The sequence below is a fragment of the Lynx rufus genome, unplaced genomic scaffold, assembly GCF_022079265.1.
Source record: "Lynx rufus isolate CCGP_SWC_20201006 ecotype Redwood Valley unplaced genomic scaffold, mLynRuf1.p SCAF_20, whole genome shotgun sequence".
Lineage (NCBI taxonomy): Eukaryota > Metazoa > Chordata > Mammalia > Carnivora > Felidae > Lynx > Lynx rufus.
This window is the reverse complement of record NW_025814835.1, coordinates 277,672-305,572: the sequence shown is the minus strand read 5'-3', so window position 1 is coordinate 305,572 and position 27,901 is coordinate 277,672. Positions and strand designations below refer to the sequence as shown.

The 27,901-nt window shown below is 51.5% G+C and overlaps 2 protein-coding genes across 5 annotated transcripts; both read left to right on the top strand.

Annotated features, from left to right (window-relative positions):
• On the top strand, positions 1-10,760 carry LOC124517165 (probable 2-ketogluconate reductase). Of its 2 annotated transcripts, XM_047086484.1 has the most exons (7): positions 1-76; positions 1,173-1,276; positions 2,082-2,466; positions 3,325-3,496; positions 4,913-5,091; positions 7,789-7,885; positions 10,556-10,760. In XM_047086484.1, exons 3-7 carry the CDS (start codon positions 2,085-2,087, stop codon positions 10,728-10,730), a joined length of 1,005 nt encoding a protein of 334 aa, XP_046942440.1. In that variant the 5' UTR covers positions 1-76; positions 1,173-1,276; positions 2,082-2,084; the 3' UTR covers positions 10,731-10,760. The 2 variants fall into 2 exon arrangements, with proteins under 2 accessions (XP_046942440.1, XP_046942441.1); XM_047086485.1 differs by lacking the exon at positions 1-76 and having other exon boundaries at positions 1,042-1,276.
• A 1,124-nt stretch (positions 10,761-11,884) lies between these two features.
• RBFA (ribosome binding factor A) lies at positions 11,885-26,631 on the top strand. Of its 3 annotated transcripts, none has more exons than XM_047086261.1 (7): positions 11,885-12,045; positions 14,658-14,700; positions 15,319-15,495; positions 16,117-16,229; positions 19,015-19,099; positions 22,908-22,981; positions 24,046-26,631. In XM_047086261.1, the coding sequence occupies exons 1-7, from the start codon at positions 11,885-11,887 to the stop codon at positions 24,380-24,382; spliced, it is 990 nt and encodes a 329-aa protein (XP_046942217.1). In that variant the 3' UTR covers positions 24,383-26,631. The 3 variants fall into 3 exon arrangements, with proteins under 3 accessions (XP_046942217.1, XP_046942219.1, XP_046942218.1); XM_047086263.1 differs by having other exon boundaries at positions 12,007-12,065; positions 15,319-15,465; XM_047086262.1 differs by having other exon boundaries at positions 12,008-12,065.
• Positions 26,632-27,901: the final 1,270 nt, after the last annotated feature.

Genomic DNA, 27,901 nt, shown 5'->3' with positions numbered 1-27,901 from the left:
GTAACTTCCAACTGAATACAGCAGGGATTCTGGCAATTTGGATTCTTGCTGGGCTGAATTTGATAGAGCACCCTGGGTAGGTTGGACAGTAATAAAACTGAAAATAATTTGTGACTACTGGTAATACTCACTTTTTGCAAGTCAGTGGTTAAGAGCTTTTTTATGCTCTTGAGGTAGAAGTAGTGAAACTTGGGGCATCTGTGTGGCTTAGTCAGTGAAGCATTTGACTTCAGTTCAGGTCACGATCTCATGGTTCGTGAGTTTGAGCCCCGTGTCGGGCTCTGTGCTGACAGCTGAGAGCCTGGAGCCCGCTTCAAATTCTGTGTCTCCCTCTCTGCCCCTCCCACACACCCGCTCTGTCTCTCTCTGCCTCTCAAAACTAAAGAAAACTAATAAAAATAAAATAGTCATCTTAATAAAAATAAATAAAACCTTTAGTCCATTTTGCAGACAATAACATATATCTTTTACTTTCACAGTAAAAAATGGCCAATTTTGTTAGTTATTGCTGCATACATAACAAATTTTCCTAAATTCCAGTGGCTGTAAAAACAAACTCTATGACCTCCCAGGTTTTTGGCTCAGGAATCCAGGAGTAGCTTGTCCAGGTGGTTCTGCCCAGGACCTTATGAAACTTTAATTGAGGGTTGGCCAGGGCTGTGGTCACCTCAGGGCTCGCCAGGCTGGTGTCAGGCCTCTTCAGATCAGCTTCCAAGCTCATTCATGTGGGCCTCTGCACAGGGAAGCCTCCGGCCTGGCGCTGGCTCCCCCCTGGAGAGGGAGGAAGAGAGCCCAAGCTGTGACCTCCCGTGGCTTCTGCCGTATTCTCTTCACTAGAAGCACCGGGGTTGGGGTCCCACAAAGGTGTGATTAACAGGAGGAGCACTTTGGAGGCCACCTGAGAGGCTGCCATCACAGCTGAAGGGCAGAAATAAAGACTCAGGCAGAATAGGGAGGAAAGTGGGTGTGATGGAGACATTGGTAACTTCAGAGGGGTGGGTCTATTGTCCTTCAGGTTTTTTAGGGACTTGTCCAGGAAATAAAATGAATCCCAGTGTTGATGTAATTTAGAAAATCTAGAGTAACTTCAATATAATGATTTATGAGAAATACATATTTCATCGTTCAGAGGACCAAACTACTTCTCAGATATATTTGGTCTTCATCCATAGTTCCTGGGAACACTTCAGAGCCAGAAAGGTGACAAGGATGTCTTAATGAAGGAGACTTCTGGACCCCACTCAAGGGCGGGGCTATTGCCAGGACGACCAAGCAGGTGATCAGAGGGTTGGAACTTCCGGCACAACCCCCCACCCCTGCGGAGAGGGGAGGGGCTGGAGGCTGAATTGGCCAATGGGAACTTCCAGACCCACCCCAGACGCCTGCATAGAGGGGAGGGGCTGGAGGCTGAATCGACCAATGGAAACTTCCGGCCCCACCCCCGACCTCCTGGAGAGGGGAGGGGCTAGAGGCTGAATCGGCCAATGGCCAGTGATTTAACAAATGGTGGGTATACAAAGAAGCCTCTATAAAAGCCTTTTCTGGAGACGGCCCACACTTAGGCACCCGAACTCTTCCGTGTGCCGGTGGGCCGGGCCCCAGGCTCCATGAGGACAGAAACTCGAGTTGGGCACCTCGCTCTGTGGATCTCTCCCATCTGCGTGTTGCTACACACTCTTTGTATCTTTAAGGAACCGGTAAGCACAGGTCAGCCTTCCCCTGAGCTCTGTGAGACTCTCGACAAGTTAACAGAATCGAAGGATTCTGCAGAATCGGCTGCCGGTTGGTCAGAGGCACAGGTACCTGGTACCTGTGACTAGAGTCTGAAGGTGGGGGCTGGGAGGGGGCACCTTATAGGACAGAGTCCTTAACCCGTAGGATGTGATGGTGTCTCTGGTAGACAGTGTCAGAATTGAATTGAATTCTAGGACACGCTGCTGGGATCCTGAGAACTGCTTGGAGTTGCGGGTGGGGGACTTGGAAATTGGGTGCTCAGAACCTTAAAAGAGCAACAGAGGAGCACACTGATTGTCTCTTAAAGACTGTCTTTGACAGCAGAAATTGTGCTTCTCTTCCTGCAGGCCATGGGGGATCAGGACCTACCTGGCGTTTTGGTGTCTGGATTGGAAGGACCTCATGGTATATGTGAGGATCACATTGGAGATCTGCAGAAACACTTTACTCTCATTACTCTGCAAGAATTTTTGGAAAATAACACACGATTCGGTCCAAAGGTCCAAGCTGTATACATCTGGGGCGGAAAGCCAGCCGTTACCCAGGAGCTCCTGCAGAGTCTGCCCTCCTTGAAGATAATTGCCAGTGCAGGAGCAGGTCTAGATCACCTGGACCTGAAGCTCATTGCCAGCTGTGGTGTGAAGGTGGCCAACACACCACAGGCGGTTTCCAGTCCCACAGCAGACATGGGGATGGCCTTACTGCTGGCCGCAGCTCGCAGAGTCGTGGAAGGTACCCAGGCCTTGGAGATGCTGGTTTTCCAAAGACAGCAGATGACAGATACTTAACGCAGATGATTACATAATGTCATCTTCAAACTACAGGTCTTTCCTGGGCCCTGATTTCTTCCAGGACTTTGTTGCACTTGAGAATTGGAGTCACTTTCAGTCGTTTGCCGCGTACTTAGTGCCTGAGCCCAGCTTCCCAGCACATATCGGCCATTTTCTCCCCCACCAGATTCCTCTCATTCACAGGCAGTAAACGTGTGTGTGGAGTAATTTCAACATCGAAATTACTATGGAAATGCCCTTGGGGTGATTCTTTGGTCAGTCAGCATGCTACTCTTGGTTAAAGACCCACGAGCGAATAGGCAGAATCTGACCTCTCCACACAGGAGAGGGAATATCTGGGAATATCCCTAGGAAAGGCAGGGCAGCAGTTCCACACCCCTCAGTCCCCCAATCCTCCTGATGGAGCTCTGAGCAAAGAGGAAGGTGAAGCTTTGACGAGGAGGCTTGAGGAAAGAGGAGACAGGAATCAGGCTCTGGTTCGGATTCTGGTTGTGGGTTCACGCACATGCACACACACCAACATACCAACACCGGCAAGTTTTAACCAGAAATCCTGCCGTAATGTAAAAGAAGTTGGTATTTCAAAGCTTTGCACCAGGACGCTCTGGTTTTGTTATGAGGAAACTGTCTTTGTCCCTTTCCTTCACCCCTCGCAGAAACGCTTGTCTTCTGTCAAGAGATGCATGAGTGCTGTGTCTGCCACAGGCACCCTCTAACTCACTGCTCTGCCCCAGTAAGGTTGTGGATTTCTGTGTCTGGTGACATCCGCTCTGACCACTCTGTCCCTTGTATATTTTAGGTCATAGGTTGGCTATTGCACCGGATACAGAGAACTTTTCTACAAACTGGATGGGTCAAGAAGTTACAGGGGCCACTCTGGGGATCATCGGCATGGGCAGCATTGGCTATAAGATTGCTCAGAGGGCCAGAGCATTCGAAATGAAGATTCTGTATCACAATAGGAAACGCAGGTAAACATTCGGAAAATGGACTTGAAATTGACTGAGCAGAACGTATACCATCACTGCCTTAAAGTGGCTTGGATGTAGGAGCCCTCTGTTTTTCATAAGACTCTCCTACTCTTTCTCTCCAAAAAATAGGACTGATTGTCAAGAAAGGGATTGTGATATTTTTATAATTACCTAGGAATGTGGCTTGACTTTTTTATTGAAAATTTTCACCAAAAAAGAGATTTTAACTCACAGCTTTGTTTTTTGTTTTTTTAATTTCTAAAGTGTTTTTGTTCAAGGAAGCTTTCCATACCCACTGAGCAATTTGGTTCCTTTATGTGCACTTCCTCCCTCAGCCTGACACCCGGTCTTACTGATTCTGTCTCCAAACAGCCTTCAGACCTGCCTGTTCTCTCTCACCTCATCGATGCCACTGGGCTCAGGCCCCGTCCTTTCTCACCTGAAATACATATTCTCCTAACAGTCTGCTCACATCTGCTCTTGAACCTCCCACTCTCCTTGCAAACCAGCCAGATGATGGCCATTGTTTACAACCTTTACTGGCTTCCCACTGCACATGGAACACATTTCCGGCTGGTGAGCAGTTTGTGGATGTACGGGGAGCTGAGAGATTGTGCATTAGAACTGTGCCCGTTTTTCAGTCACTGTTTGCACCATGGGCAGTGGAGGGACTTAGGTAGATGTGACGACTTTCCTTGTGATGAACACGCAGGCACAGAGGCCAGGGTTCTCCCAGGACAAGGTGTGTGGTGTGGGCAACGTATTCATCTTTCCTTTGGGCTGTCCCCTGACCCAAACATGTGTTTTGTATTCCATATATGTATTCCATATTTGCATAGCAGTGGAGGTTACCCGGCATGCTGTGGCCTCCGGGATCTTGGAATTTTTGTTGAATAATCAGTTGTTTGGGATGGCCAGAGCAGGAGTTAAACAAATCCTGCCTGCATCGGACCCTTGGGTCTTTGCTTTCCGTTTCATAGGCAACGTTCCAAGGCCCTCTCCTGTTTGTTTGTTTTCTAGAGACTGTGATGTGTTTGCTGCACTCAGCAATGCTCTGTGGTCACAGAAGTACACACTCCTGCTCTTACTTGGGAGTGGGACCCACTTCCTGCCAGTAATGTTCTGTCGTTGCTGAGTGCATGTCCGATGCACAGTCAGGCTCACACCTGTCTCTGGGGGCTCAAATGAGAAGAAGCTCCTGGCCGCAAGGAGCTTCAATGTGGGGTGCAATTCTGCAGACCCAGAGGCCTCGCCTCAGAGGTCCCGAGGGGCCCCCAGTGTTTCCATGGTGGGGGAGGATCCTGGACCCAGCAGCAACAGGCCCAGTCTTTGGCTCCCCTCAGAAACTCCTTCCTGAGGTGCCGTGATGAATTCCTGACTGGAGAACATGGTGTTTCTTCCTTGTCCCCTTCGTAGGAAATTAGACGAGGAGGAGGCTGTTGGGGCCACTTACTGTGAGAGTCTGGATGACCTGCTTCAGCGATCGGACTTTGTGCTGCTGGCCGTGAGCCTGACGCCCCAGACCCAGAGGCTGATTGGGAAGAGGGAGCTGAATCTGATGAAGCCCACTGCCATTCTCGTCAACATCGGCAGAGGTACTTGCCTGCGCCACGGTCTGTGCGGAGGCCCGCGGGGCTGCAAAGTCTGCAAAGTCGGCCCAGCTCGACTTTCTCCTGGACAGCTGTGGGTCCAGAGAGTCGGTGCGCACTGGCGGGTGATGAGCTCAAGGGAGTTTCTATTTAGAAATATTTCTGATTTTTGTTTTCACATCATTTCGAGCCTCAAATTAGTAACAAAAAGGATGAGAATAGTACAGTATGGGGTTTTCACATCCCAATTAGGGCATCTACTTTGGGGCATCACAGTTTGGTCTTCTAGGTGTGATTAAGCAAAATTTATGGGGATACATTTTCTGAGCCTTCACTTTAAAAAAATTTCTTTTAAGTGTGAGAACGAGGCGGGGAGGGGCAGAGAGAGGGAGAGAGAAAACCCCAAGCAGGATTTGCACTGTCAGCGTGAAGCCCAGTGTGGCCTGAGCCAAAACCAATAGTCAGATGCTTAACCAACTGAGTCACCCCGGTACCCCTTCACTTTTGTTTTTAAGTTTATTATTTAGAGAGAGAGCGAGAGCGAGAACACATAAGCAAGGGAGGGACAGGGAGAGAGAGAGAGAGGGAGAGAGAAAAACCCAAACGGCTCCACACTGTTAGCACAAGCATAGAGCCCGACTCGGGGCTGGAACTCAGGAACTGAGAAATCATGACCTGAGCTGAAATCAAGAGTTGGACGCTTAACCAACTGATCCACCCAGGCGCCTCTCTGATACTTTACTTTAAAAAATAAGTAAGTGTTAGTTTGGTTATTTGGCATTTATGTAGTGCTTTGTTTTTACAGGCAAGAGGGAGTTGGCCCTGTGCTGATACCAAATATTGTGGGCTGGTGTGACATTCATAAAGAGTAGAGGATCAGTGCTGACATCAGACATCCAGGCCACTCACCTTTGTGGGGTGGGGGGCCAGAGTACATATGACTAACAACAGCCACCCGTGTATCATCTGTAAAACAAGGAAAACAATGCTTGCCACATGACATAGTGTAATTTGTAAGAAATACATATTTGGTCATTCAGTTGTGGTTTTCATCCATAATTCCTGGCTCTTTCCTCACCAAATTGACTAAGTGTTGAGAGTGATAAAGGTGTCTTTTGTTAATGGAGACGGCTGGACCCCACTCAAGGGCGGGGCTGTTGCCAGGACGACCAACCATGTGATCAGAAGGTTGGCCCTTCCAGCCCCACCCCCGACCTCTGTGGAGAGGGGAGGGGCTGGAGGCTGAATCAGCCAATGGAAACTTCCGGTCACACCCCCGACCTCCCCGGGAGGGAGGGGCTGGAAGCTGAATCAGCCAATGGGAATTTCCGGTCACACCCCCCGACTCCCAGGGAGGGGAGGGGCTGGAGGCTGAATCAGCCAATGGCCAAAGATCTAATCAACTGTGGCTATACAAAGAAGCCTCGGTACAAATGCCAAAGGACCGGGTTCAGAAGCTTCTGGAGATTGGGAAGAGTGCTGTGCGGGGAGGGATGGGAGCCCCACAGCCCTTCCCCAGACCTGTCCCTATGATCTCTTCCTCTGGCGGTTGATTCTTAGCCTTTGTCACCTCCTTGAGCCACCAGGTGAGCGGCAGTGTTCCCCTGAGTCCTGTGAGCCGCGGCCGCAAATTGCCAGTTGGTCAGAAGCACGAGTAACAAACAGCCTGGGACTTCCGACCGGTGTCCGAAGTCGGGGTGGGGGCATCTTACAGGACTGAGCCCTCACTGCGCAGGATCTGATGCTGCCTCCGGGTGGACAGTGTCAGAATCCGCAGGCACCCTGCAGGTGTCCCGAGAGCTGCCTGAGCTTGTGTGTGTGGGACCCTCCCTACCCCAACTTTGGAACCGGGTCCAAGAACTCTAAAACAATTGTTGAAAGACCAAAAACCCTCATGGGACCGAGATAATATGCTTCAGAGTTCTCTGAAAATTCAGACCGTCTAGGTGAGCAGGAAGGACCAGTGCGTATTCGGTACCTTCAGGAATGTCAGAGGCTGGCGAGCACACTAAATATTCTGGAGAAGCAAACGCCCCAGGAAAGCCTCTGGGACTGGGCTTCTCCCCCAGCAGCACCAGCATACCAGGGCTGTGTCCCGACCGGAGGGCCGGCCGCTCCCAGCCCGTCAGCAGAAAGGAGGCACCCTCAGTCTTTGGGCCCCTTGCAGGGCTCTGCTGGAAAGGGCTTTCTTCTCAGCTTCTACTCAAACATGTCCTGCTTTTCTGTATTTGAAATGACAGTTACAGGATCGTGCTTGTGGCTTAGTTTTTCCGTGTGCATATACAGCTATCTGGGGGCTGTGTCCTCAGCCTGAACTCCTAGGTGGTGCTGCGAGGTGGTGTAATAAAATGAGACGGGCCCCGGCTTGAGGTCAAACAAACCTGGGCTCAGATCTGAGTCTATATGTTAGAAGCTGTGTGACTTTGGGTGCTTGTAACCTAAGGGCCTCAGTTTCCTCAAGTATAAAATGAATATTGACTTTGCCAGGTTAGTGGAGGATTCGGTGAAGGCCTGAGTGCGCTGCCTAGTATGCGGTGGGCTCACAATGTCTGATGATGAACTGGCAGAATGACACTCACGTGCTCTTTGTCAGACCTTTGACAAGATCAGGATGTGTTTGGAATAGCGGCTAATGTGACCAAAGCATCTATCCCATGTACTCTTAATGGTAGCGACTGCAGAGGAACTGTCTTGTTGACGCAGGTCTGTTAGTCGATCAGGACGCCCTGGTGCAGGCTCTTCAGACTGGGGTTATTAAAGGAGCAGCACTGGACGTGACGCACCCGGAGCCCCTGCCCAGGTAAGAAAGCTGCACAGAATCTACATCCTCTGGTCCACGTAGGACTGTCCTCAGTGGTCATTCCTCCTGGTCCACGCAGGGCAGTCCCCAACGGTCAATACTCCTGGTCCACATAGGGTGTCCTCAAATAGTCACTGCTTTGGGCTTTTTCAGATGTGTTGTCACAGACCTGTAGTCGAGTCTTGGCCATGCAGAGGCCTGAGAAGGCCTCTGGTGGCCTGTCCAGTCCTGCAGATCGTCAGATGTCTGTTTCAACACCTCCATGGACAGGGAGCTCCAGGCCCGCAGGCAGCAGTCCCCATGGATGGAGACTGTACAGAATATTCTTGCTCAGATCAAACCAAAATAGTCCTTCCCTTACCCACTGACTCCAGTTTGCCCCTGATCATTCTCCTCTCTTACAAACCTTATGTGTTTTAAGACAACCACTGTGTTTCATCTTACTTTAAAAACAATTTTTTTTTAACGTTTCTTTATTTTTGAGAGAGAGAAACAGACTGTGAGCAGGGAAGGGGCAGAGAGAGAGGGAGACCCAAAATATGCAGCAGACTCCAGGCTGTCAGCACAGAGCCCAGCACGGGGCTCATACCCATGAATCGTGAGATCATGAGCTGAGCTGAAGTCAGATGGCTAACTGACTGAGCCACCCTGGTGCCCCTGTTTCTTCTTACTTTTATTTCCCCCTAAATATCCTTCAATCACAGCCTAAGTGATAGCATTTCCAGACACCTGGTCATTATTGTTGCCTTCTGGCACTGCTGTTTTAAAGGGCCTTTGAAAATGTGCTCTCAGGAACGGAGCATAGTGTCCACATTGTGGCCTGACCACGCAGAAAACTTGCTCAGAAGTTGTATCAGCAGCCTCATTGCACCCTTAGTTCATTACGTTTTTAGTCAGCAAGAACTTAAACTATTCTTGCAATTGTTCTTTAAGTACATGTGTGGAGCTTTACACTTCTGTGCATTTAATGCCATTTGCTTGTGTGTTTTGACCCATTGATCCAGCCCATTAGGACTACAGTCTTGATTCTGTCATTCGTTAAGCTAGCGATTCCCAGGTTGGATTCCTCCAGCTTTGATTTGTCTGGTAAACAAATTACTGTCTGAATGTTTGCCATTACAACCAAATTTAATATCTAAGTTTATCAAGATTGACCATAGAACTTACATTTCTGAGAAAAACAATAGTTTATCTAGAACAGCCTTTCTCAAAACATGGTCTGGAGACCCTTTCAAGGGGTCAAAATTATTATTATGTGAAGTCAAAATTATTTTCACAATATTGTAAGATGTTATTTACCTTTTCACTCATGTTTCGGTACATCGTACAGTGGAGTTTTCCAGAGACTAATGACATGTGATTATCACTCTGACAACTAATGAAATGTGTGCTTCAAGGTTATTGTATTAAAATTTTTTTAGTTTTAGTCTCTAACATAGTGAATGTTGATAGATACAACCCGCGTAAACAAATGTTCTTTGTGGTTCTCAATTTTAAGAGTGTAAAGAGGTCCTAAGACCAAATGTTTGGGAACCACTAACGTAGAATAGAAATTTTTTTCAATGTAAATTAAGAAACTTGAGCATTTTAGACAGTTGTCAACTTAGAAACCTAGAAGTCTAATGCTCACCTGTTGGCTAGTCTGCCAAGATGAGATTTTATTAGCTTCATTCACTAGTTTTCAGTTTTATTATATAACAAATCAGTGACAGTTACAGAGGTATTTGCTACGCCTTCTCAACAGAGTTGGCTCTTGCCTATACACCTCATATTATGGACAGGTGTTGTTACAATTGGCCATGATTCAGTTATTTCTGAGTTCCAAGTCAGTTGAGAGACAAAACCAGTCACCCTGTCTCAATTCACTGTGTCATACTGAGACTGGTTTCCAATATGTGCTGTTATAGTAGGGCCCACCTCCTTCCTATTAGGAGGACACAAGTGTTTTTTTTCAGAATAGCTCCTATCCTTGCTGTGTTATAGGCTGTATCTTAATTTCAATCAATTCTGGGGGCAAGGACAGAGTGTTGGTATAAATTACAAGTGCCCCAAAGAACTTCCACAGGTTTGGGGTAAGTCCCAGAGGTGTGCTCCTTGAGCCTCAGGTAGGATTAAGGGTTACTGCTGCCTGTCTGCTTTGGCCTTTGTATTAAAAGTCAAGAGGTCCTGTTTGGGCAGGTGACTGCCCTTTCATCATGCTGGTTTCTAGCGTTTTCCATCGTTTCAGTCTGCTGGATCACTTCACTAACACTTCCTTATTTTCCCAGGCTGACTCCCATCCTCTCCCTTCTTCCTGGGAGAGAACTCCCTCTCATCTAATTCTAGGTCATAAATATTTTCCCTCTGAATGCCACCACTCACTAAAGGCACATTCAGCTTATCGCATGATGCCTAGACTAGCACCCATATCCCCAGGAGCCTTTTCATTTTTGTGGACCAGTGTTGTCTAAACCACCACATATGTGGTGCTATTGTGTGCTAATGGCCAGGGTGCCATTAGGATACATGTTTTGCACCCAAAAAATGCTGGGCCCCCCATAGTGGTGGTCATACCTAGGTATAATTTAGAATATGCCATAAGGCCCCTTCTCAGCGTGGGGCTAGAAACCCAGACTATGGAATTAGAGCAGACAATGTGGAATAGTTTTCATCAATTAATCTGCATTTCAGAGATCATCCTTTATTGAAGTTGGAGAACGTCACTCTGACACCTCACGCTGGGAGTGCTACTCATCAAGCCAGGCGACAGATGATGGAAAATTTGGTTGCAAGCATCCTGGCTTCTCTCCATGGCCTTCCCATTCCTAATGAAGTGCGACTTAACTGGGATAATTCCGTGGCATGACACGTGGCAGATTAAATGAAAAAAAAAAAATCTAGTTTTGTGTATCTACGTTAAAGCCCATCATGCAGATTAATACTCTTTTGGGCGAAAAGTCCTAAGAACAGCGGTAACATTTGTTGAGAACTTGGCAGGCGCTTCTCTTCCATTCCCGCCGCAGCCTCCAGGCCGCTCTGAGCGAAGTCCCCCCGTTTTCATAATGAAGCACAGAGAATTCCCTGTCTGAGGTCCCGGCAGCCTGCAAATACTCGGTCTTGGATGAAAACCCTGGGCCAGGTCTGCGCGTTTCCCAGTGGGCCACGCTGCCTTCCGTCCCGTTAAACTCTCGTAGCTCCTCGGACCCCAGTACCCGTGACACTTGGAGCCCGAACCCCTCGTTTCTTTCCGTTATTCCACCGGCGGTTTTTGAGCACCGTCTGCGTGCCGCGCGCGCGTGCTGTTCGAAGCTCCGGGGCTTCCGCGGGAACGGCGTCCCGGAATGGGGGGCTGGCCCGCTGGTGGGGGCGACAGGAGCGCGGGGCACCGAGCCGGGGTCTGCGGGCAGGCCCCAGAATGGGCGCGCCTCCTTTCTGGAGCGGAGGGGAGACCGGCGAGGCGGCAGGGGCTCCACTGCCGGCGCCCGAGACCGCTCAAGCCGCCCCCCTGCCTTCCTCACGCGACGGGGCGGGGAAGGGCCTTGCGATGCGCCCTCCCCAGCTCCGTGAGGGAGCGTGAACCGCGCTCCGGGCCCGCCCTAGTGCTCACCACCACGAACGCCGCCAGCCGCGCTCGGGGGCGGGGCGTCGCCTCACAGCGCCTCTCCCCGGCCTCTAGACCCCGCCCCGCTTTGCACGCAGACCGCGCTCCCCTAGTGTCCCCGGAGGCGCGTCGCCCCGCCCAATGTCGCTCTACAAGCGGGTCGCCCCCTCCAGGTGACACGGCGTTCCCAAACTCGCCACACTCAGCTCGCTTCCGCTCAGACCCACGCGCGCCCCACGTCGCCCCGCCCCACGTCGCCCCGCCCCACGTCGCCCCGCCCCACGTCGCCCCGCCCCACGTCGCCCCGCCCCACGTCGCCCCGCCCCACGTCGCCCCGCCCCACGTCGCCCCGCCCCACGTCGCCCCGCCCCACGTCGCCCCGCCCCACGTCGCCCCGCCCCGGCGCTCTCCCGGCAGCCATGTGGGCTTCGGCCCTCCGAGTGTGGGGGCTTCGCGAGAGGTTTCGGGCGCCGCTCGGCGGACGGCAAGCGGCTCTCCTTCCGGGCGGTGTCCGAGGCGTGCACAGCTCGCCAGTCCCGTGTGGCAAGAACCTACTCAAGAAGTTTGCTTCGAAAACCAAGTAATGCGCACCGAGTCTGGGTGAGGGGCTCCGGGGTGGGGGCGGTGCCCATGCAGCCGAGGCGACGCTCTCGAGTCAGGGGCAGGGGGCAATGTCTACGGGGGGGGGGGGAGTCCCTGGGGTGGGTAGGGGGCGGGGGGGGGCCGACAGGGCGGAGTCGGTGCCCACGGGGATGGGTCAGTGGGGCGGGGGTTGGTGCCCACGGAGATGGGTCCACGGGGCGGGGCTTCACGCACAGGCCTTGCCCTGGGGCCCTCGCTGCGGTCTGCCCGTTAGACCGATGCTTACGGAAGACTCGCAGGCAGTCGCACTCACTGGTTAGCATTTGCTCGTGTCCCCACTCAGCCCGCTTCCGTAGTGGACGTCATAACCTGACGGTACGTCAGGAACGTACGAAGCAAAGTGGTGCGGACATTTCTGGTGGTTCTTGTAGATTCATCAGAGGGAAGGAAGAAAGCGCGCGCGTTTTCTTCCCATGTTACTGCTTCCTTTGTTGGCCTAATTTGAGGATAGTTTTCTTACCGTGAGAGAAGTAGAATACAGTGTGTTGGTTTTCGTCGCACACTTTCAGTTCTGACTATGGTAGATAGGGTTGTGTGCTTGTTTTATTTTAATAGATTAATTTTTAAAAACATTTGCAGAAAACTTGGCAGAGTACAGTTAGTTCCCGCGTAACCACACCCCACGTCTCTTACGTTAACATGTTAGCGGGGCACATTTGTCACCTTAAGGAGCCAGAACTGATACGTGATTATTAACTGAAGCATATGCCTTGTTCCAGTTAACTTTTTTGTTTTTAATTTTGTAATGTTTATTTTTGAGAGAGAGAGAGAGAGCGCGCGCGCATGAGCGGGGGAGGGGCAGAGAGAGGGGGAGACACAGAATCGGAAGCAGGCTCCAGGCTCGGAGCCGGCAGCACAGAGCCCGACGCGGGGCTCGAACCCACGAACCGCGAGATCGTGACCTGAACCAAAGTTGGGTGCTGAACCGACTGAGCCACCTGGGTGCCCCTCAGTTTCCTTAGTAAAAACACCCTTTTTCTGTCCCAGGAGCCTATCCAAGGCCCCCATTACGTTTAGCCACTGCTCTTGACTGTCTGTTTTGTGACCTTGATGGGTTCAAGGAGTTACGGTTAGATATTTTCTACATATTTCTAGATATTTTCTGCTCCTCTCTTTGGATTTGTGTGATTTTTTTTCTTCTAACGATTATGTTGGCATTGTGGGTTCTTGGGCGGAAGACCGTAGAAGGAAGGACCTACTCCCCATTCCATACTATTGTTTTTTTCAGTGTTTGTTCATTTCTGAGGGGGGCAGGCAGAGGATCCAAAGCAGGCTCCAGGCTGAGAGCAGAACCCGACGTGGGGCTCGGACTCACAAACCGTGAAATCATGACCTGAGCTGAAGTCAGATGTTCAACCGAGTCACCCAGGTGTCCCCCCCCATATTATTTTCTTTAGGGGGACCCCATCGTGTGCAACCCACACCTCAGGAGGGGGAGTCATACTCTTGAATTGTTTGGAATTCTGTGAGAGATGCGTTTCTTGTCCTGCGTTTACTAATTTATGTCAGTGTGGACTTAACAGGTGTTAACTAATACTACTTTATTTTGCTCAGATTGTTTTAGCTCTTTCATTTAGACACACTCATCATTGTGGGTTGTGTGGTGGGTTTAAAAAAAAAGTTTTCTTTTGTGCACTTTTTTCCTGGCACATCCTTTCTGGGCCCAAGAATCAGCCATTGCTCCAAGGGGCTCTGGTTGCTGTTATTGCAGAATGCCATCAGAAACGATGGTTTGAGAGCTGGCCTGTCTATTAGACTTTTTCAGCTGACAAAGGAGAACGTACGTTAACTTTAACTCTGTATATACGCTTGCCTGTAAACGTTGCTGTACGTGACCACCGTGTTGGTACACAGAGAGACGAGCCCATACTGATGTCCACATGGCTCATCCAGCGCCCTTTCCTTGCTTATCTGTAACCTCCCCCTTCAGCAGGTGGCTGGCCTCCCCTCCACCACCCTGTTACACGTCCAACCCCAGCACGTGCATGGCCGCGCGGCCCTGGGAAACTGCTTTCTCAAGTGTGGTACGGGGCTCAGTGCAGCTTGGTAGACATTCTTTTAAGATTCTCTTTCTGCACCTTCAGGATTGGAAGTAGACCTTAAGTAAACATCAGAAGGTTGAATGAAAACTGTCTTGTCTCCCCTACAACCCTTGTTGATTAGATTCTAAATTCCTTAGCATCCCAGTGACATAATTTCTGTGCCCAAGTTTAGCCCCTTAAAAAGAATTTTGGTATTGGGGCGCCTGGGTGGCTCGGTCGATTAAGCATCTGACTTCAGCTTAGGTCATGATCTCACGGTTCGTGGGTTTGAGCCCCATGTTGGGCACTGTGCTGACAGCTCAGAGCCTGGAGCTGCTTCTGATTCTGTGTCTCCCTCTTTCTCTGCCCCTCCTCCGCTCGTGCTCTGTCTCTTTCTCTCTCTCAAAAATATATAAACATTAAAAAAATATAAAAAAAGAATTTTTGTATCATAGTATTGAGTTGGTGTGTATAATATTTTTTTCTTTCATTTGCCTTCAGTGTTATAGTTCTTACTTTCTCCCCACAGAAAGAAGTTTTGGTATGAAGGTCCTTCCTTGGGCTCTCACTTGGTAAGTCCAGAGTAGCAGCTGCTGTAGACTCTGGTGGGCGTGAGGTTCCAGAAGTCGGCAAAACTCCAGCCTGGCCGTCCTTCCATTTCCAAGTTTGAATGCACAAGGTCTGCAGGCTGGGACTAGATACACTGGTAGAGTGAATTTTGACTTAAAAAAAAAAAAAAAGTCATACTAAAGTTTTCTGGAATGTTGTCTCTGTTATCAAATACTAACAGTGGTTTTTAGTGTGTGTGCATGACACGTGTAGATGTGCTGTAAAAGTTTATATACTAAATGGTTCTTGTTAGAAAAATTACATTGTGTGTTAAAAACCACTGAATTGTGTATCTTTAGAGAGGGAGATTTTATGGTATGTGGATTATGTTTCAGTGAGATTTTGGGGAGGAAAAAATATATACTGACAGTACTTTTAATTTTGGAGGGGCGCTAGGTAAAATCTATGAAGGATCCAGGTCTGTAAATTGTATCTTAATGAATCAAGCTGAGATGGTTGAGGGTAACGTTGGTTTTTGTTTTTCAAGGTGCTAAGTCCTTCCCAGCTCCCTTTTTGTAGATTAGGACAAGTTTAACATACAGTTGTAACGTTGGCCTTTCTGTCTGTTCTTCTTGATGGAGATGTACAAGCCGTCCCAGTTGGAGTTCCTAACGAAGACCACCTCAAAGAAAACCAGGAAGGACGACCAGGTGCGCCTGAGGGCCCTGAACGGCCTCCTCTACAAAGCGCTGACTGATCTGCTGTGCACCCCTGAAGTGAGCCAGGAGGTCTGTGACCTGAATGTGCAGCTCTCCAAGGTAGACTGGGCCCGGGTGGGAGGAATCGGGGTGACGCCTGCAGGCCTGCGTCTAGTGGTTAGAAAGAAGGCGCCATGCTGCATCCAGTCTGGTCTAGTGGTTAGAAAGAAGACGCCGTGCTAGACTCAGGGTCTTTGAAGTTCTGTAGTGATGCTAAGTGGGACCATTCGAGTTGTGAAGATGGAGGGTACGTGTGCACATGTGTGTGTGGTGTGCAAGCACTGAGGGCGTTGTCAGATGCCCAGGAAGCACGATGGGTGGACGCGTGTGCGTTTGTGTTGGTGAGAAGACAGCAGGTGCCTCCCTGCAGTCTCCCTGTCCCTAGAGCGAGCTGAGCTGGAGGGAAATGGGAAAATAAGTGGTAGTTCCGGCGGTTCCGATGTGCGCTGTGGGCTTGGGGTCAGGGACGATGAGGGTTTGGATTCCGGGCCCAGCTTCACCCCTTGTGAGTGTGTGGCCGGAGATGGTGGCCTGTCGCGGTGCCCGCGGGAGCGCCTGCTTCTGGGTGGTGGGTGCCTGGAGCTGAAGACTGCCGATGAGCTGGTCTTCAGCCGCGGCCTGTGGTCCGCGGAAGCCCATGGAAGCGGACAGTGACTTGAGGCTGGGGTGGGTGGGACTCAGGTGTCTCTGACTTCAGACTTCTCAGCCTGCCGTGTGTACTGGAGGACGACCGTCTCGGCCGAGCAGAACGCGCACACAGAGGCCGTCCTGCGGAGGAGCGCCGCGCACATGAGGTGACCGCGCTCTTCGTGTCTGCTTCCGCACGCACCTTGTGTTTCCCTCTTGTTGCGTTAAGTTTTTTTGCTTTGAAGGAAAATTTTGGACGCATTTTCTTAAATTTCAAGATGTAGTTTACATCTGCACGTGAGACGTCATCTTGGACAGCGGTTCTCACAGTGTGGCCCCAGACTTCTGGGGACTGCTGACACCCAGGTGTCCCTGTGGTCATTGTAGCTTCATGCCATGTGCTCCCAGTAAAACACAATGCCACTTCGGTTTAAGGATCTCTGTGATGGGGCGCCTGGGTGGCTCATTCGGTTGAGCCTCCGACTTCGGCTCAGGTCATGATCTCACGGTCTGTGAGCGTCGGGCTCTGTGCTGACAGCCTGGAGCCTGCTTCGGATTCTGTGTCTCTCTCTCTGCCCCTCCCCTGTTCATGCTCTGTCTCTCTCTGTCTCAAAAATAGATAAACATTAAAAAAAAAAAAAAACTATCCATGATGAATAAGCAAAAGTTACTAATTTTATTAAATCCTAACTCTTGGGTACCTGTCGTTGTAATGTTCTGTGTGGTGGGAAGGAAGGCTAAAATAACCTGTGCTGATGTGGTTGTCTGGGAAACACACAGTTGATTGTGAGCTGAAATAGACACTGTTCACTGGAAATGACAAGTGAACCACAAGCTGTGGTTTTTTCAGATTTGGGTATTTGACACATTTTCTCTAAAATGAGCAAAGTGGGGCGCCTGGGTGGCGCAGTCGGTTAAGCGTCCGACTTCAGCCAGGTCACGATCTCGCGGTCCAGGAGTTCGAGCCCCGCGTCAGGCTCTGGGCTGATGGCTCGGAGCCTGGAGCCTGCTTCCGAGTCTGTGTCTCCCTCTCTCTCTGCCCCTCCCCCGTTCATGCTCTGTCTCTCTCTGTCCCAAAAATAAATAGACGTTGAAAAAAAAAATTTAAAAAAAAAAATAAATAAAATAAAATGAGCAAAGTGAACCTGTCCCTTCAGGGAAAACAACTGACTATACTTGTTGCCAGTGATAAAATTCAAGCTTTCAAGTGAAAATTGATTTTAGAAAACCTGTATCCACCACCGTGATTTTGGTAGCTTTCTGATACTGAAAGACTCTCGATGAGAACGTTGGTCATGTTGACAAATGCAGTGTCATACTGTTCAGTGTGTCAACATTCTGCAAATCTGGGTAATTTGGTGAGCCAGTGTTTTCCAAATGACTAACGCCTGAAGCTACAAACTCAAGCATAGAGAAAGAGCCATTCGAGGTCAAGATACACCAGTGGATTTTAATATGACAGTGACACTCATTGATCTGGTTTCAGATTCCACGCTGCAACTAACTTTAACAGTATCCTTTGTTGAGTTTTGTGGAGTGTCGGAGAAGATCCATTCTTTTCTGGAGTGGTGTTCATTTGCTCCTTTTCCAGTTACAGGGCAGTGTGAGGCCGGATCTTCCAGTCCAGCCAGAATAACAGAGCAGCTTGGGTGCAGCGGGGAGAACGTCTCCCATTAAGCTGGGCATTAGAGAGATTTGTGACTATGTAAACAAGGCCACGTTTCTCAATCATTTTTTTGGGAATAATTATCTTCAATGGTTTAGTTATTTTTCATTAAAAATCCCACGTAAACATTTAATAGGTTTGTTATCTTGAATGAACGAATGTCTGTTTTTCAAATTCTCACTTTTAATTTATAGTGTAGTAGATACAGATAGATACAACACTCATCAACGAAAGCTCTTGGGTGTGCTCAGTAAGCTTTAAGAGTATAAAGAGGTCTTGAGACTAAAAAGTTGAGAACTACCGAGGTGGGTGCTAGGAAAGGAGTTACTGTGCTTTCTCCCCAGTCTTAAGAAATGCAGAAACCTAACCAAGCAGCACTCAGAACTGGATTCCCTCCTTCCCGCTTCCTTCCTCTCTCTGTTCCTCTCGCCTCTCCCTTGTACCTCACACTTCACTTTTAGGAGAGGGGGATGGAATCCTATGTGGAACTAGGGTTTGCACATACCGTCTGCTTCAGCTCGGCTGACATCATTCCCAGGAGGCCCTAGGAGTCTCTTTAGAGGAGAGTATGAATTGTGTATCAAGGAGTGCTCAGTTAATTTCATTTTTCTCTTGTTAACAGAAACAAGAAAAAGATTTCTGACAAGTGTTGTACTAACAGCATTGCTTTCTGATGAGTTTTTGGGTAATCAGAAAATCCAACCGAACAGACCGTCCCTTTCCGCAGCTCTTCTGCTCACCTGAGGTTTGGTGTAGAGGCTGTCCTGTAATCACGGGCCAGGACCTGCTGTCGCTGTGTGCAGAGAGGCTGTGCTCACCAGTGTTTTTGCCGCGGACTGGCTGCAGCCAGTTCACCTTAGTCTGCTTGTATCAGTGACCGATGCAGAGAATGACATGTGCCTGAGAATGGCTGAGGACCTCGGTGCACTTGTGTGGCCTTGGTGCCAGTGGATGTCCACTGGAACGAAGCCGAGGCGGGTTGTCGGTGCCCAGACCACGCAGCCCACTGCCACGGTGCTGCCCGGGAGGCGTCTAAGCGAAGATCAGGTTATTCGTTAGGATCTCAAGAGTTGCATTTAGGCAGCTAAAAATAGTTGTGATGATGTGTTTTGTATCCCTTTTGTGATGTGGCGGTTGCCTGCGGAAGACTTTCCTGGGCTGACGTGTTGGTGTCTTGAGTAACGTGATAAGCAAATCTTCTGTCTTACCTCTCCGTGAGGTTACTGTATATTTTTCTGTCCGCTAAGTGTCACCTGCAACGCACAGTGTGCCTTGTCTCTCTCCAGGCACATTTTGATGTCCCAGCAGACCCTGAGGAACGTGCCGCCGATAGTGTTTCTTCAGGACAAAGGAAATGCGGCTCTAGCTGAGGTAAGGCTAAGTGACTTTCCATAATGAGCTTTTATATGAGTAAGATTTTATATTTAATTTTGAGAGATTCAGATGATGTGTACAGTTAAAGGAAGCAACCCTTGGCGGGTACAAATGAAAAGTGAGGCTCCCATGCCTCTGCCCCGGCCAGACTCCCCAGAAGGAACCGCTCTTCAGGCTTTAAATTTTAACTGCTTACCACTGTATCTCTCACCAGGACACCAAATCTCTGTTTCTTGTCTTACAAAGTTGATGCAGGCAAAGCTGCCTCCCTCCCTGGATCTGACCGTCTGCAGTTACTTTACACCAGAGGTTACTTCTGTAACCGTTTTGTATAATTTCCCTTACTTTAAATACTGTTAATTATGAGGTCTAAAACCTGTGTGTAAATATATGTGTGTATATATTTGTATCTGTGTGGTGTTACCTGGTGGTCATTAAGATACGTCACACTTTTAAAAAGTTTACAAAACCCCCGGTAAGTAGCACTTATGATTATAATTAGGTAGCTGTTATTCACTGCAGGACTAGGTAGTTTTTAGAGCCACAGAGGAAAACAAGTCTAGTCGGACATTTTTATCTTTGTTGTTCATTATACAAGCAACACTGAAAACCTTATACAAACAATAACCTTGACAGGTAGGGGCTTTTCCTAGCGACAAAAGGAGACGGAGGAGTGAAGTGACCAGTGCCAGCTTTAGAGAACCCAGGAGAGCATAGGTTAGGCGTTTGCCGGGGAGAGTGCAGCAGGGAGCTCACGCGTGCATGTCCGGTTGAGTTGGTGGAAGGAAGTACCTCTGCTCTCACCATCCCAGGCTTGTCCCTCTCTCGCCAGCGAGGTCCTACCTGGCTCCGTGGGCTCCTTTCTAGAAAAAGTGATTGGAAGGAGGGAGGCGCAGACAGTGCTCAAAGCATCCTGGAGCGGTTCTTTCTCCAGAGATGCTGCTGCTGGGTATTCGCGGTGGGGGCCCCGCGTCTGTCCTCTGTGCCCTTCCTGTGCCGGGGGCAGAGTTAGGCTTCTGCCTGGCTCGCTGTCACTGTAGTTAGAAGCAAGCAGGGGCCCGACCGAGGGGTCTCTGAGGGGGGCAGGTGGCTAGCCGAGTGCACAGTCATCATGGTCATTGTTGGCTGGCTCTTGCGGAAGTCAGTGCGGTGGTTTTGAGACCCTTATGTCTGTTTGTAAGAGAGTTGAAGTCAGCCAGTGGCAAAGTAATCTGGATAGACACGCGGATTTGAAGTTGGGGTTTGTGGGTGAAACTTGGAGTCTCGTACCCTCAGCGTACGTGTGTGTCGTGTGGGCTGCACGCGTGGAGGCGTCGCGGGTGGTGGGAAGTGGTAGCGGCCAGCGGTGGTCGCAGCGCGTACTTTGCGGTGTCAGGAAGCAGAGCGGCTCCAGCTCCGTCCAGGCCGAGCCCCGAGGGGCACTTGGCTTCGCTGCCGTCACTGCCGGTAGGCCCCGACGTCACTGGTGTCAGGAAGAAAGCGGGAACGGAAACCACAGGGAGGTACGGCACGTGCCCTTCCCCCGCAGCGGTTGACATTAAACGGTGACCACACCGAGCGTGGAGGAATCACGGGGCTGCGGCCCCGCCACCCTGTGGTCCCGTGGAAGCCGCGCATGCACATCCTGTGACCCAGAGCTCCCGCGGGGGGGCCCACGGAAACGCGTGTCCGCCAGAGGTGTGCAGGTGCTGGTGTTGGGGTTTCTTGTAGGTGCCTAGCTCTGATTCAGCCGTGGAGGGGTGAACGCAGAGCCCCAGGCGAGGCCGTGGTCCCTGTGATTCTGTCTGTGGGACGTGCAGGGACACGTGCGACCGGTCTGTGGTGACGGAAGTCAATAGTGCCTGTCTTTGGGCAGGGAGTGGGCAGGAGGGGCTCGAAGTTTCCTGGGGTTCGTCTCCTTAAACGTCAGGGGGATGTCCACAGGCACAGTCCCTTTGTGACATGTCATTGAGCCGTATGCCTTGATGTCCTTGCGCTTTTCCCGTGTATTACATTTCAGTCAAAGGGTTTGTACAATGTCGATTTTGTCATAATCACAAAGGGCAAAAAATAGATTTTTAAAGAAAATACATAAAGTGTGTTCCCAGCATTGGGATTTATTACACATTTGCTGGTCTCCCCGCTTCTGAGAGCAGGCGTGGCTGGGCCGTGCTCGCCTCGCCCCACGGGCCTCATGCTAGAGCCTGGACTTCTCCTTGGGGTGGGCACTGAGCCGCTTCAATCCTCGCCCGAGGTTCTGTGCATGCGGAGTTCGGCTGGGACTCGGCCCTGCAGCCTGTGTTGACGTGTTAGGGTTTGGTGGTGTCTGCATTGGTTCTTTGTTAAGACTTTTAACGAAAGCTTTGGTGCGGCAGGATTTACCCAGAGGCCCGCCCCGTCCTCACCCTTCCCACCACCCATCTTTTTTTTTTTTTTTTTTAAGTTCTATATCTCTACACCCAACGTGGGACTTGAACTCGTGACCCTGAGGTCAGGAGTCGGATGCTCTTCCGACCCAGCCAACCGGGTGCCCCAAGTTTTCCTTGTTAGATTTCTGCAATTTCACACCTAGAACGTTGTCTTGGCACCTGGCAGCTTTTGCTCAGCACTGTTTTTGAGATTCACGTTGTTTCAGTGTGAGTGGTTCCTTTTTTCTTGGTAAGTGGGGTCATTATACGAATACGCTACGTTTCATTTGTTCACCTTCTCACGGACGTTTGTCTGTCTTTCTAATTCTCAGTTGCTCTGAGTGAACCTGTTGTGAACATGTGTGTACACGTTTTTGTGTGGACGGACGTTTCTGTGTCTCTTAAGTCCGCACGTAGGAGTGGCAAGTGTCTGTAATTGTGAGGAAGCCGCCGGTTGCAGGTGAGCGGGGCGCCATGGCGTGGCTCACGTGTGTCTTCTCGATGACTAGTCGAGCACCTTCCCCTGTGCCTGGTGGCCTTTCCTTGTTTCGTCAGGTCCCACCAGGTCTTTTGCCCAGTCTTGTGAGTTGTGCTCAGGGTGGACCTTCACAGGACGGCCACGCGTCCTGTCCTTGTTGGGTGCGAGCACACGTTCTCCCAGCCAGCTTGGGAGACCCACACTTGGTCCTCGTGTTGTGGCATCATTAGTGCTGTTTCTGGTATTTTCTGTGGACTGACTTTTCCCTCGGTTCTGCCGTTGGTTTGCGATGATGCAGTCTGTTGCTGCAGAACGCCGGGCCCTGGTCCCGGATCTGGGCCGTCCTGGGCCGGCACTGTGGCCAGGTAGGGTCCAGGTGTGTGTCCTGGGCACGCAGGTAGAGGTGGGAGCCGCCCCTGGTATCCGGGGAGCAGGGGCCTGTGTAGCGCCCTGGGCTCAGCAGTGGTGTGCGTGCCCCCACCGAGGGGAGCTCTTGTTTCCAGATTGGGCCCCTCAGACACCTTGGAGCTGGATTCGCATGCCACGCCCCTGACTGTGGCTTTGTTGCTATGCCAGGAGGCTTTCTTTTCCCAAACACACAAGTTCTGTGGCAAAGTTCAGTTTAAGTGATTTATACAACTTCATTCGGAATCAGGAAACGTTACTTAATTGAGCTAATAGTTAACTGGTTTCTTCATAAATTTGACTGAAGTTTACAAGTTTTAAGTGTAGTTTTAGGAAAGCCTCAGTTCGTTATTAGAGAAAATGTGATTGTTAAGTAACAGGTGTTTGAAAGCACAGACTGGTGAATGGCCTCATCCCTGGGGGATGTCACCGGAGGGGCACGGAGGACAGTTGGAAGGCCTGTGTCTGAGCTGGGCCGTGGTGCAGGTGGCACAGAGGTGTGGCTTACTGAATTGCTCTCTATGCCCCTTTCCAGGTTGATTGGTTACTGGCAAATGCTGATTTTGGGCCCCCAGAGGAAAGAGAAGACCGTGTGCAAAGTGATGCCAGGTACATGTGGACATGGTTTTGATTGTCCTGGGCAAATGCCCTGGTGTGATTCCCACGGCAGCTGCCCATTCTGCACCCCTGGCCGTGCACTGCCCCAGCAGCCTGGCAGTGACCTGTGGCGGGTCCTGGGGGCAGTCTGCAGTGGTTCTGAGTACTCAGCAAGGCTGCTCGGAGTGCCTCGGTGGTCAATCCGACAGTGCTGGAGCCCATGGCATCTGCCATCGCTGTGGTAACTCCTGGAGAGGGGACAGGTGTCTCTCCCTCGCCCTGTTTTTCCACTCGGCACATTTTTACTGAGCATGTCCTGTGGCTCTGTTCTAGCATGTACAATACGTATGTGAATAGAACAGACATTGGGGTCTTTGGAGCTTGCATTTTGCTGGCGGAGACCCACAGGGAGCAGTGAATCCACAGATGATTGTGTGTCAAGAAGGGCATGTAGGACACCCCTTCCGGTGGGGGGGGGGTGTCAGGAGGTGGGGGCGGTGCTGCAGCTGAGAAAGACACGTGAGCTGTATGTGGAGGGGCCCCGTTCCGGGTTCCGGAAGAGCTTCAGCAGGTCCTGAGCCTGTGTTCTCAGAGCAGGCGCGTCAGCGTCAGGGGCGGCACTGTCAGGACTTGGGTGGGGCCCCCAGCGACCTGCTTGCCAGGGGAGGGGACGCTGCGCCCCGAGGGCTCCAGGCAGCAGTGAGTGCCCACATCCCGGACCAGCAGGGAGTTGAGCCTTCCGTAGCTGAGCAGGAGGGGGGTCAGAGGCAGGACACGGCCATGTTTGGGTTCTGACAAGTACCCTGAGTGGCACATGTACAGGACCATACCCATAATTCTGCCTGACGGGCCTAGCACGCTGGCTGTATTTGGGGAAAAGCAACTGAGAGGGCATCTGACGGGAGGGCTGTGTCCAAGCTGTCCTGGGCTGCACCACACACGGGGGCGGAGCCCCTTCCCCGTGCCGTATCCCCCAGCCTCCCTCAGACGTCAGTAGGTCCACCAGGAGGTGGCCAGGAGCCCCCACACCACCCGGCTTCACCCACGCTTCACCTGACGTCTCTTCTCCCCTCCAGGGGCTGTGGGGCCCTGGACGCCCCTTCACGCAGCACCCAGGGCCCTGCCGCCTGCTCAAGTCTGTGTGGGATTGATCACGAGGCGCTCAACAAACAGATCATGGAATATAAGAGGAGGAAAGAGCGAGGGTGCAGGAGCGAGAGCCCCGCGGAGTCTCCACTGACACACACACGAGAGGGAAACGTGGCAGCCACACCCTGCGCAGATGGCGACCTCTCCCGCGAGAACCACCTGTCGGGGGCAGCGAGTGGCCACCCGGACCCTGACCTGGATGGCTCCCGAGGGGCGGCAGGAAGGGCGGAGGTGACTGAGGGGCGGAGAGGGGGTGAGGTGTGAGGCTCTGCTGGGCGGAACCACGGTCCCACCGCCCGGGCAGCCTTGTGCCTTAGCCTGAGAAGGAAGGGAGCCTGTGGGGACAGTCAGGCCTCTTTGTCCCGCTTTTCACCCCTCGCGGGCTCCCAGCAAGCAAGGCAGAGCGTCGCCTTGTGTGTGATCCCGCTCATTCCCTAAGCACTGTCCTCCTGGCGGACTTGGAATGGCCCCACGTCTAGTTTTCCCCCGGGCAGGACCGCTGCCATGCAGGGAGTGTGGGTCAGGGGCGTCACAGCACTGTTGGAAGGAAGTGAAAGAAACCCTGCTCCATGTGTGACCTAGAGCAGCTGCTCCCGGGCGAGGGGCACCTCCGTTTCCCGAGTGCCATCAGTGTCGAGATGCTGAGGACGGCATCAGCGCGGCTTGGATGATGAGACGGGTGCTAGTGAGGTGGAGCAAGGAGGCTCGGGACTTGGCTTTTGTAAACAGTGCCAGGAAGGAAGCACTGCTGTCCCCTGGGCACCTTCTGGCATCTGGTACCAGGGCCGGTGCCCAGCAGGCAGGCGGCACCGGCAATGCCGCCTTTGTGGGCACAGCAGCCCCTGTTGAAGGGACCTGTCATGGGACACGGGCGGACCACTGGGAAGCTCTAGGCACGTAGCTGCCCAGGTGGCACTCAGGTGATCCCGTCTGCCCCGGAAGGTGCTCGTAGCTGCGTGTGTGGAGCATTTCACCTGGGAGTGCGGTTGCTGGCGTGCAGACTGTCAGCTTGTGAAAATGTACGTGCTTTGCTCTAACCAGGAGTGGGAAGACACACCTTGAGCCTGCTGTCCGGAAAGGGGAGTTCATTCGCCACATTCTCGGGAGGTGGGGACACGCCGTGCAGGGCCACTCGGGGAAGCTCCAGGGTCGGTCAGGAGGCTGAGGGAGAGGAGAACGTGTGGCTTCTGCAGGAATGAATGGCCGAGGCTGGATAGTGTGAGTAGTTTCAGCAGGCTCTGGGCTATAGGAGTGCTTTCTGCGTGTTGAGTCCTGGCCCTGGGGGATGTGCGGCAGAGGAAGTACTGGCTGGTGTGCAAGAGCCAGATAAAGGAGGTGGTTGGGAGTGTGGGCTCTGGATCTGTGGGTCTGTACATAAAATGTGAGTTTACAGGGGAATGGTTCACTGTCTGTAGGAATTAGCCCTGGGAGGGGCAGTGTCTCCGCAGCCAGCAAGGCCCCCGTGATGTTATAACATCACAAATACACGGTATAAAAACCCTGACTGATACGGGACCCTGCGGCACCAGGCAGCCTGTTCTGCTGACCGTAGATCTGGTCTCCACTGCCAAAGGTGTCCAGACGTCCGTGCGGAGCAGCGGGAACAAGCCTGGATTCCTGGATTGTGAGCTCAGTGTGCCGTGGACGGGGACGTGCCCGTCTGTGTTGTGTGTCAAGTAACGGGCACTGGGAGAGGCCGGTGCAGGGTGCTGGCCTACTCTTTTCTTTCCTCTTTTCCACCTGTGCTTCCAAAAGTCAACAAATGGCAGGAAAAAGATGTGTTTTCAGACCGGGAAATTCTGTGCTCCGTACTCCTACCGATTGTCTTAGGTTCTCCCTGTAAGTACAGTTGGAGACCAGAAACGGGGCCAAGACTAGAGCGGAGACCGAGGGGCTGCCTGGTGGTGTGGACTGGTTTTACAGGGTTAAAGGTCACGCTAACAGCATCTCTGTTAGCTGCTGGCATTTGGTACTCTGCACCTTTGTAAGGGTTCATCTTCTCTTTGGGGTGGAAAGAACCCTCATTAAGCACAGGACCTCTGAGTGCAGAGAGTGCTTCCTACTTCACCTTGGCGTTTGTTAGAAGGACTTGGAACTTCAGGTACAGCATGTTCACGGAGCTTCTGGGTTGTGCGTGTGGAGGTTTGGGGGTGGGCCTGGCAGCTCTGTGCCTTCCTGGCGCCTTCTTCTGCCTTGTCCCAGGCCACTCCCTCTCGTACAAGCCGGGCGTCCACGGGGGAGCTTCAGCTGGCAGCCAGCAGTCCCACCCTGGAAAGGACTGAGTAGCCTGAGAACAGAACTGAAAATAACCACATATCAAGCAGCTGAAACACCGAACAGGACAGAAAATTTGACAGGCTTCCATGGGAAGACTGCCCGAAGACCATCGTTTTCAGTCTTTGAACACTCACTTCATGTTCAGAAGGGTTTCCTCCCTCGAGTCTTCCCTCTGACGTCTTGGCCTTTTAGGTCCTATCAGTAAAGTTCAGGAAATCTCCAACTTTTTAAAAAAATTTTTTTAATGTTTATTTACTTTTGAGAGAGACAGAGACAGAGCATGAGCAGGGGAGGGGCAGAGAGAGGGAGACGCAGAATTGGAAGCAGGCTCCAGGCTCCGAGCCGTGAGCACAGAGCCCGACGTGGCGCTTGAACCCACGAATGGCAAGATCATGACCTGAGCTGAAGTCAGATGCTCAACCGACTGAGCCAGCCAGGCGCCCCGAGGATATCTCCAACTTTTTTACGTCACCTTTTCTGTTCAAGAGTTTGTGATACATGCATTGTTTTTTTGAAACTGAAAAGTGCTTAGAATAAAGCATATTCAACGCGCCCGAGTTAAATCTATGACACATGTAAGCTCTAGAGTGAAATAAATGATCCATTTGCTCCCTATCACCCGTGGGAGGGAGAAAAGCCTGTGCTACTCCGGCCCTTACTTCCCTTGTGTTCCGCGCCCTCCTGTTGAGGTGTGGAGACCTGTTTCTGAAATCCCGTGTCCCAGGATTTGCTCAGTTCTTACTTAAAGGCTATCGAAATTACATAAAGTGTAGAACTGGGAAGAATGTGTCACGTGACAAAATAGAACTCACAATTGCCTTTCGGTAGGTTGAGATGTAGAACCAAAGTTAATCAAGTGAAGCTTGATAGGGCTATATGTAAATTCTTGTGATTAAGATTTAAAATACTATTCAACTGCAGCATTGCACCGTCAGTGAAAGCAGTCTGGTGGTTGCAGCATGTGTCCTAACCAGTCTGTGGCCAGTGTGGCTGCGGAGGCAGGGGGGAGGTGGTGGAGGGGGGAGGAGGGAGGTGGTGGCAGGAGGCCATGGAGGGAGGCCGGCCCTGCCTTGTACTCGTCTACACAGTCTACACAGCTGTCGTCTAATGTTCAGTTCCTGGAACGTAGGACTTCCGTAGTGGGAAGGGCCAGAGGGGAGGGGGAGGGGGAGGCAGCCTCCAGAAGTGGTGCGGTGATCCCGTAGCAGCGGGGCACCCCGGCCAGGACCCGACAGCAGACACTAAGTACGAGGCAGATTCAAAGTGCCCTCAACCCTGAACTCCCAGCCTGGACACCACCCGCACCCCACCGCCGCCCCCCCAAGTCAGAGTCGGCCTTGCGTCTGTAGGTTTGCCTTGGGAGTCAGAGCTTCTTGCTAAGCATCCTTCCACTTTCACACTTAAGCCCTTTTCCCCTGCAGTCATGAGCCCAGCCCCCACCCACACCAGCCTCCGGGCTCGCTTCTCTCAGGACCCTGGTGGCATCACTTGTAACAGAGCCTCACT

Coding starts and splice junctions, on each gene's coding strand:
- LOC124517165 (XM_047086484.1), top strand. CDS start 2,085: ATGGGGGATCAGGACCTACCTGGCGTTTTGGTGTCTGGATTGGAAGGA. Junction 2,467..3,324: donor AGCTCGCAGAGTCGTGGAAG/GTACCCAGGCCT, acceptor TGTATATTTTAG/GTCATAGGTTGGCTATTGCA. Junction 7,886..10,555: donor CACCCGGAGCCCCTGCCCAG/GTAAGAAAGCTG, acceptor TCTGCATTTCAG/AGATCATCCTTTATTGAAGT.
- RBFA (XM_047086261.1), top strand. CDS start 11,885: ATGTGGGCTTCGGCCCTCCGAGTGTGGGGGCTTCGCGAGAGGTTTCGG. Junction 12,046..14,657: donor AAGTTTGCTTCGAAAACCAA/GTAATGCGCACC, acceptor TTCTCCCCACAG/AAAGAAGTTTTGGTATGAAG. Junction 15,496..16,116: donor TGAATGTGCAGCTCTCCAAG/GTAGACTGGGCC, acceptor GGTGGGACTCAG/GTGTCTCTGACTTCAGACTT.